We start from the raw sequence: 9989 nt of genomic DNA on the forward strand, positions 1-9989 counted from the left end.
AAGGTAGTCAGTAGTAACATGTGGCTACTGACCACTTGAAATGTGGCTAGCCAAAGAGATGTGCTGTAAGCATACCATGTACAACAGATTTTGTAGACTTAGTATGGAAGGATGTAAAATATTTCATTAATTATTTTAGTGATTGATAGTTGAATGATAATATTTTGTATATATTGGATTAAATACATTACTAAAATTAATTTCACTGGTTTCTTTTTACATTTTTTAATGTGGCAACTAGAAAATTTAAAATCACATATGTGGTTACCTTGGAGAGTGCTGCTAAAGGTTTGCCCATGGCTTCTGGAAAAGCTGTCCCTTAATCTGGTATGGGAGCTCTATCTCTGAGCATTGTGTGCCTTAACCTGCTACAGCATTAATAAAGCTGTGTCATGGCTCAATTTCAAGGAAACCCATCTGCAAATTAGAAAGTCCCCAACTCAAACTTAGAATTTAAAAGAGGTTCCTGAAGAAAAAAAATATATATATGTATATTTAAAATCAAATTGCTATTAATGTAAGTACTACCCCCACTCATAGAAGACAAAACTTGATATTAGAATTTATTTAAACATTTAAATAATGCCTTACAAATATTAAGGCAATTTCATGATAAAATTTTATAACGGAATTTTATAATACTAGGAATCATAGTATTTTATAAATGAGGAACCCAAGGCTCAGAAGTTTAAATTACTTTACCAGGTAACAGGGTTGTTGACAGCAAGGCTGGGACCAGAACCTCATCTCCTAACAAGTTTTGTTTAGTACTCCATTAAAAAAAAAAAAAAAAAGCTTCCCAAGAAAATGACACCTTAAACATGATAAGCATCAAGTCCTATGGTTTATTAAGCTATACAGAAAAAATTGGGATTTGGGAGAATTTCCTTAATAATAAAACACTGTTTTGCTAATACTTAAAATGTTCTGTAGACTCAAATACACATACCAGAGGGGGAAAATCATAAACACAATCATTCTCTCAAATGCCATCAATGATCTTCTTGCTAAAATTCAATGGCTTGTTCTCCCCCTTCATTTTCTTTGACTTTTTATCGGCACCAAAGAACATTCCCATGTTGCCGATCACAATGAACACATTTTACTACCTGAATGCCCTTTGGTTCTGCTTTCAGTAACTTCTTCCAACTACAACTGAGAACATTTCCTAAGGTTCAGCCCTCAGTCACCTCTATTATTCTGTTTACATATCTAAAAAATATATAAATCTGATCATGTCACACTTGTACTTAAAAATTTTCAATGGCTGCCATTCAACCTTTTTTTTCATTATCACCCTCTCTAAGGAAATTTTTAGACATTTTTCCCCCTAATTATTCCCTGTTTCCATTCAATTTTAATGCCATAGATATGCTGTATATCTGTTTAGGTACTGTGTGTGTGTGTGTGTGTGTGTGTGTATGCTTCATACATAAAAAGAGTAAGATGTTTTTGTTCCCCTCCCCCCAAGGACCAATGTTACCTCGGTCAAGAATGCTCAGCTAACAGAATCTTTAGCATGACATCCCAACTTCTTCATGATCTAGCTCTAGCTTACCTCTTCACCCTTATCTCCTATCACCCCCTGCCTTGCACTTTATATTTGAGCAACTTCAGTCCTTGTGGTCTCCTGCATATTGTCCTCTTCACCTAGCAAGCCCTTCCCAATTGGCTGACTCTCATTGATCTGTAAAACTCAGGTGAAGTATCACCTCTTCTAGGGAGCCTCCACAACCTTCCACAGAAATCCCTCCTCTAAGTTCTTAACATATCCAGGCAATCTCTTCTCTATTGTTGCAGTGAATTATAACTAAATCTGTCTCCCCCACTGGATCATAATCTCCTTTAAATCCCTATCATCCAGCACAGTACCTAGCAAATAGTGAATATACAATAAATAGGAATTGTAAGAACAAATGAAAATAATATATTTTTATGTTTTTTTATTTAATGGTTTCAAATTCCATTTAAGTTCTCCATCAAGGCTGTGAATTCCCTGAGAGTAGAGATATATCATTTTACATACTGTTCAACTGATTGTAAACTCATTCAGGGCAAAATCATGACTTAAACATCTCTATAACCCTGTATTAAGCACAGTACATATAACAGAAGCTTGATAGTGATTCGCAAAATTACTTATAGAACTAAATACCTTACCTATGACAGTTTGGTCTGTAGCAGGTTGTCGATAAAAATATATTGACTAGTGAGGTCCAAAAGTGTCATTAGCTTTCCATCTGATAGTAGAAATGATGCTCAATTAGCCAAACTAATTCAAACTCAGATATGTAACTGCATTTAGGTAAAGAGCATCAGTTATCATTGATGGCAGTCATCCCCGTACATACTCCCTCTACTCACACCATTACAACTGTTAAAGATCAATCTCAACCTAGTTCCTTTAGAAGTCATTTTTTCATAATGCCAGAGTGCCAGATTTTTCCTAACATCTCTTGGCTAGGTACTTTAGAATTACGGGATTAGGTCTACCATAACTTGTCACATGCTCTTTGACAATATTACAACTGTTGCCTCAGGCACTCTCCATTTTACCCCCAAGCAACAATAGGATAAAAGTGACAGGCTATTTTGCTCTGAATCATTGTTGATCTGCATTAGATGCCCCAATCAACAAACAAGTCACTGGAGTAAAACGGATGCACAAGGAATCATAAGTGAAACCCAAATATAATGTTATAATCAAAGGGCTTCTACCCAGTGGCTTCTCTTTGCTGGACGAGAAATGGAAAAGCTTCTTCAGTCTTGACAATTTCCATCAAAAAAAATCAAATCAGCATATTAAGGAAACATACGGAATATAAACAGCTGATTCTTGAACTGCTAGGATGCAACAAATCAAATAAAAACCAAACAACAGCCATTCAAATCTACAATATAGAAGTCAGTGCAAACTCTGATGTTCCAAGTTGTGAAGATAATGAAACATTCCAGTACTCTATCAGAAGACAGCCTTTTAAATTAAGGAACATTTCTACAGCTGCCTATGTCTTGAGGGTAAAATCAAGAACCTATTTTGACTTGTTGAAAAGGCAATTCTTTCTGAAATATCTTTTTTGAATCAAAATATTTTTCTTCTTTTTTCTAAGCTGATATTTAATAATATACCATGTGATATCGTTCCCTAAATGAAACAAACTTCTTTTGTTGTATCATTTTGTTTTGTTTTGTTTTTTTAAACACAAATTGAATAATCTTGTCAGGAGTCTAAGTACAAAATTACTTCCAATGTTACATGCTATGGGATTTCAGTCTTCAAGAAACCACTGCAGTATCTTGGACTGTGTTGCTTTTATTCTCTGATTAACTCTCTTTGCTTTCTCTGCTTTATGACCTCGAACCTGCAGTTACTACAAGTAAGTTCATTTATAGTTAAAATTAACAATATAGATTTCCACATTTCTAGTTTCATACGGATGCTTTGTTATGTCTAGAAGAGCAACCGTTTCCTTTTTATGGTGCAGGCTCTCCTTCTTCAAAGCGCTTTTCACAAAGCAGACCCCCCAAAGAATCCAGCTGTGGCTGTTAATCTTGGCCGATAGAGAAACTTCTCAATACTACAGATTCTTAACCTGTAAAACACAGTTAACAATAAAATAGGCTTTAGTATACTACTCTTTCTGATGCAACAAATTCCAGGATTTCTCCCCAAACATTACCCATTTTTCTAAATTACAATTTGCTAATTGGGAAGTAAGAGGACCAGAGAAAACATCAGAAAAACACTATGCCTCTAATTTTCACAAGGTGAACAAGCTATACAATCTCTGCCATGCACAAGGGTTTAGACTTCATACTTTTTTCATTAAATTACACAAGTTTCCTGTACCTCACTGGGATCTTCTTTAGCAATTCACACTTTTACATCCAAACACAAGAAAAGCGAATTTCTATTAAAGCTGAACTTTGAAGATAAGGATTTCCCCCTCATTTGCTATACTCAGAAAAGAAAAAATTAATTTCTTTCCTAGTATACAAATCTATAATATTTTCTTAGAGCAATGCAGATGATTAACTAGAACACCTGCCAAGTCCATACAAACATGCATATTATAGATAATTTATTTGTTCTTTAATTGAGAACAGGACAGAATATTTTCCCCTTTGCCCTTTTAAATTCAAGCTTCCTCATCTCCCTGGTATATAGCACAACTGAGATGTCATGCTATAGTATTTAAAGTCATGCATCCAAAAAGAGTCTGTACCTTGATTTCGCCTTGTAAATCTGACAATATATGAAGACACTTCTGTGTAAATTAACAGTTTGATTTTTCTACCAACAATAACTATAATAAAAACAACTAATATTTATTGAGGGCTTCATATGTGCTAGACAGTAAACTAATTGATTTACAAGGATTACCTCATTAAATCCTCACACCAACCCTATGAGACAGGTACTATTATTATCACCAATTTATAGATAAGGAACTAAGGAAGAGAGAGGTTAAATAATTTATCAAGATCACACAGCTTATAAGTAACCAAGTATCACCACAGTGATGCTTATGTTTTGAAAGATTTAGATAAAAGTAACTTGCTTAAGGTATTAGAATAATAAAATTCAAAACTTTCCAACTTTACTTGGAGTACAAAGGCAACAGACCAAATGAATCCCAGGATCTTTGATCATTTAATCAGATAAACCAAAAACCAAAACACCAATTTTATAAAGCAGAACTTTCCCTAGACTCACGTGCATTAAGGTGGCAACAGGTGCCATTAATTCAATCTATGATTTTTTTAAGCTACCAATGTCAAAACTACTTTGGCAGCACTCCTCAAACCTCTCATGTGCTCAGCTTCCTATAACTCTGAGTCCCTGAAGCCTTACATTGTAATGATCTTTGTCCCAAAGTTGTTACATCTTTAAGCACAGCCTACTTAACTTTCCTCTAGCAAACATGAACTATAGACAAAAAGGCAAATTTGTATCATGCTCAGCAAACAACTGAGGTTTCTGTTTGCAGGTTGTTGTTGTGTGTGTATGTGTGTGTGTTTGCACTGCTACCCCACTATCATATTTATATTATCAGGTAAACTGGAACCCTTTGAGATAAAACACAGCAGACAGGTGTTCATGAAACCTTAGTTGAACTGTCAAAGCAACACCTTTAACAGCAAGCTAATGAGCAATTCACTACTTTTACACCACTGTCCAATACCAGTAAGTTATTCTACTAGTTGAGTTCAGCAGAAAGATAAATCCTGGTAGACTAAATTATTCAGTGACAAATCTGAGCCACAAAGTGCCACATCACTTCTACAAATATCTCTCCTTGTCCACATGAAGGAACAATATCCCTCAAAATTACATGCAGCTCTTTCTAGTCATCAACTAGTTACCACTGGATGCATGTCCAGGAAAAGGGCAGATGTGCTATGTCAGAAGAATATATGCAAAAAATGGCCCTACAAATGCAGTAACTGAATACAGGTTTGAATCTAAGTGACTCTTAGAATATCCAAGTAGTTATTTGGTGCTCTGAATCAAATGGTGTATCACTGGGAGAGTATTTTGTCCATTTAGAAAACAGTTATTTCAGACTCATTAAGTACTTTCTAAATAAAGAAAAATTCTGTTTCAGTTAGTTAAAAAAAAGTAAAAAAAAACCTAATATATTTAGCTTGGGTTTCAGAATACAAATGTAATTCACTCTGATTTGGTGTTCAAATCTCTAGTTTCAAGAATCTTATCAGGTCATACAGTTAAATTCCAAAGATAATAAGCAATTCACACAGCAAGTCACCAGTATGTAAATATAAAAATAGAAAAGTATTTGCATACTAAAGCACACACCTGAAACTCTTCCCTTTTTTCATGCCAAATTGTACTTCACCTGTAATAGCTGATGAAAAACACTCAGAGCAGCTAACTAGAAAAACTTAAAGGAAGGACCTGACTAAGAGATCAGTTAACCAAGCAACAAAGATACCACAGGATCATGCCAGGTGTGGGGAGTAAAAGTACTACAGAAGACACAGTTCTTACCCTCAAGGGGCTTACAAATGTGAATGAGACAATATAAACATGAAACAGTTGAAGTGCAATAGATGGTACATAGAAGGAGGTACTTCAAGTACCTGTATAAACTCCAAACGTGTTAGAAGGGTTCAAACAGGTCAGCCAAAGAGCTCTAAAACGGGTTCAAAGAAAACACACTCGGATTTTCATATATTAGTGATTCATAGTACCCACTACCAGAAGGTTTGCTGTGTGAGATGTTTCAGCACTCCAGTTTTCCCCCAACACTCATCTTGAAAAATATTTTCCCTTACCACCAACCTAAACTTCTACAAGTCATATCACTTTTTGATGGAAGTGTAGGTGAAAGCCATCGTTGGTCACTAACTTTGGAACCCATTTCCCTTTCAGTAACCCTAGTTCTTAGAATTGTATGCAAACTGCTAAAATGAAAGAGAACATCCAGATCTAAGAAAATCCAAGCAAATTCTCACAGTCAGTAAATCAATGACAAAGCTAAAAGGAACAATCTTTTTCTTGTCTTTTTTGTTTGTTTGTTTGTTTGTTTTTTTGTTCTCTCACCAAAGCTTTGAAATCCTTGAGGGTTAGGCAAGGAATGGAAGTTCACAGTGAAATCCCTGGGGACAGGATATGGAAGGGAAGAGAGAGAGGAAGGCAGAAACAGGCAAGTCCCTGAGCACAGCCACTGAAGAGGCACTGACACGGGCTACACTCCATTTCCCACTAGGAATCCGCATACCTTGGAGAAGGAAGCACTGCTGCAGCATACCTCCTTGGAGATCTTGAGGGTAAAATACTGGACTCCACTAGTTTCAAAAGACGGATCATATCAATTAGTAGCCTAAATTATAAAATCTGAACTATAAATAAGGATGGCTACATATAATGTGAAAATGATACTCAAATCAATTACAGTCTCAAAAATAATGATGAAAGGAGACATTTACAGGGCTAGTTCCAAAGAGTTCATTTTCCTGTGCTGATGGGAGCTTAACTAGACCTTAACAAGAATCTATTTTTGAATGCTCTAAAAACATCACTTCATCTATCCACACCAGACTACTTAATCCTTGAAAAAAACCCGGAATAGCACCCTACATTGATAAATACATTTTATTATAAACTTATCTTCCTTCCTAAAAATGACCAAAATGTTGCATTTAAGAAGCTCTTAGACTTTTAAAACTATCATAATACTAGTGAAAGTAGAACAGATTCATTTGTTTAAAAAGTATACTTCCTACTAGGCAACCCCAACAGACCAAAGGATAACAGCAATTTAAAAGACACTAAATGACATTAAAACATTACAGCGAATATGGGCCACTGCACAGCTACAGTCTACTGACCTCATTTGTGGTACTCATGTATAGTGCTATATTTAATGCATTCTTATCAAAAGGCTAAAGCTACATGCTTCCCAACTGTAGCTGTATGGTTTAAAATAAACCACTCAAGCAAGGATCCTAACTGGTTCAACTAGGAACTCGGCCTTCTCCTTCTGGGGTATCAAGATCACAAAATAAGAGTGAAAAGGCTGAAAGGATAATGAAAGTAATTATACAAAGAATATCCAAATGACAAGACTATTATAAGGAAAAGAGTTTAGGTCAGTTGTGATATTTGCTGCAATTGAGCAATGGCTCCAAACTAAAACAAATATATGAGAAAGGATGACAAAGGTCTTTAGAGGAATAAGTATTTCACACATTTCTCTATTGATCCTATACTTGGTGACTTGCTTTTGTTCTAAAGAGAAAAGTCTGGTAGACAGCAAACTTATGTGTGTTACTCATCAGTGGGTTCTTGACCAAAATCTGCCATGATTCAAAAGCCTGGATAGTCAACACATGAGGCCTCTTTTCCACATAAGTGAGGGTGGCTTCCTACAGTTGAGTTGAGAAGCTTGCTCCACTTTGGTCAACATGGAGAGAACCACGAGGGCTGATTTGCCCAATCACAACCATGAGAAGAAACGATGAGAAGGTCTGTTTCTTTTGATACTCACCAGACAACACCAAAGGCTCCATATCCAATAGGTCTATCCGGCTCAATATCCAGCTGCTGCTGTGGGTGATGCGAGTGCTGATGATGGTGCGCCTTAACTGTAGCAGCTGCGGCAGCCTGTACCTGAGCTGGGGCTGCTGCAGCTGGTCCAGGAGCCTGACCCGGTGCCGGTGATGGGAAATATGGCTGTTGTTGCCCAGGGTTTAACATGGCTGCAGCTGCGGCCGCTGCTGCGGCTGCCGCAGCTGCCGAAGAGGTATGCTGCTGTACAGGGTGTACAGCAGCAGCCGACCCCGGATGGAGATGGTGCTGAGGGTGGTGGTGGTGGTGAAGGTGAGGAGGAGGGAGGTGTGGAAGGTGGTGATGATGGTGGTGGTGACCTGCTGCTGCTGCAGATGTACCGCCATTATAAGCCGCCATCATTTTTGCGTTGGCTCTTGTGCCACAAAGAGACATTCAAAAAAATGCTCTTTGATTGGAAAGCAAACTGGGTCAAGCTGTCATTTGGCCATTTAAAAATGAAGAAAACCACTCACTCCACCTCAAAAAACATAGAGTGTAACTGGCTTTATGTCTTCATCAGTCAATCCAAACAACTTAGAGGATCTTGGTGTTTAATTTTTGGGTGTGTGTGGAAGGGTGTGAGTTGCCAAAAAAATAAAAGAAAAGAAAAAAGAAAAAGAAAAAGGAAAAAAGGACCCCTTCCCCCCAGGATTCCTGCCACAGGTGGGTACTAAAACTCCATTCTTAATTTTGGGGGGGGTTCCAATTTTGAATGTGGGAATAAAGGCCAAACCTCCCGACCCCCTGAATTCCACACACGAAAAGGATCAGGTAACACACCACCCCTGGAATCCTGTAAGAGGATTGACTCATCTACCCCTTCCATTCCCACATCCTTTTCTGAACACCTACCACCTCCTCAAAAACACAATTTAAAAAAATTCCAACCACCCCAAATTAAAAAGATGGGGGGAAATTTTCAGGGAAACCTGCTCCCCCCCCCAACCTCGAACTCTCAGGCCTTCCTACATCTCCCCATACTCCTAGTCAGGTTGACTTGATGCGGGGTCGGGGGAGGGTTCTAAACTTTCCTGGGCAGAATGAGCCAGGGAAGGAGGCAGGAGGAACAGAGTGAAGCGAGGAGCGACAGGGCAGGACACAGACAGGAGAAAGAGAATCCGGGCAAAGTGAGGGTCAGGAGGTGCAGGGAGGATGAAAGAGTCGAGATGGGCAGCACTCGGACGCCCAGACAGAGGGAACCGCCCCGGGATGAGCTTAGGGTCCCGGGGCCAAAGAAAAGGAACCCCGGGAGGCGGGCGGGGTACAGTCGGAAGCCGGCTGACTCCTGCCCCCGCCGCCGTCGGCTGCTACTGCTGAGGAGGGTTGGGGGGGAGAGCGGGTGGGTCCCCCCGCGCGACGGCCCCCGCAGGGCTCAAGACTGCTCCGTCTCCCCGTCTCCCCCCCCACCCGGCTTCCGTGCCCGCGGCCGCTTTCTCCGCAGCCGCCGCCGCCGCTTTCTCCTCAGCCGCCGCCTCCTCCTCAGCCGCCCGTGCCGCCGCGGCCGGACTCACCTCCCCTAGCAAAGCCGGATAGAGCCGAGACAGCAGCGGACACGCGCAACCAGCCGCCGAGGCCCCGCCCACGCCCCACACTGACCGGCTGCCTTAGCCAATCCACGCCCACCTGTCCGCGTCCGCCGCCAATCCTGGGCCAGGAGCTTCAGACAGGCTCACCGTTTGGCCAGTGGCAGCAAGGTGTGGGTCTCCTGGGGAAATCCCGCCCCTTTACCGGGATGGGCAGGTAGGAAGGCCAATCAAAAGGCAGAGTTTGATCTGACCGACAAGGCTGAAAGCAAATTGAAAACCAAAGATCTCTGTGACATTTTCTTTCGCCTCTCTCCTTTTTTCTTTTTCTTCTTTTATTTTTTTTGGCAGAAGCAGGAAACTGCGTGCTAATCCCGCCTGCAAAAGCT

The 9989-nt window shown here is 39.6% G+C and overlaps 1 protein-coding gene across 3 annotated transcripts in view; it reads right to left on the minus strand.

The window, feature by feature from the left end:
- Positions 1 to 9608, minus strand: part of NLK (nemo like kinase) — a 233664-nt gene extending 224056 nt beyond the window's left edge. For all 3 annotated transcript variants that reach the window (XR_005212568.1, XR_005212567.1, XM_037808135.1), the window contains exon 1: positions 8016 to 9608. Coding sequence is in view for 1 of the 3 variants with exons in the window: in XM_037808135.1 (XP_037664063.1) it covers positions 8016 to 8470 (455 nt within the window). In the remaining 2 variants the exon portion in view is untranslated. The remainder of the gene's footprint in view (positions 1 to 8015) is intronic.
- Between the last annotated feature and the right edge of the window lie 381 nt (positions 9609 to 9989).

The sequence above is a fragment of the Choloepus didactylus genome, chromosome 18, assembly GCF_015220235.1.
Source record: "Choloepus didactylus isolate mChoDid1 chromosome 18, mChoDid1.pri, whole genome shotgun sequence".
NCBI lineage: Eukaryota > Metazoa > Chordata > Mammalia > Pilosa > Megalonychidae > Choloepus > Choloepus didactylus.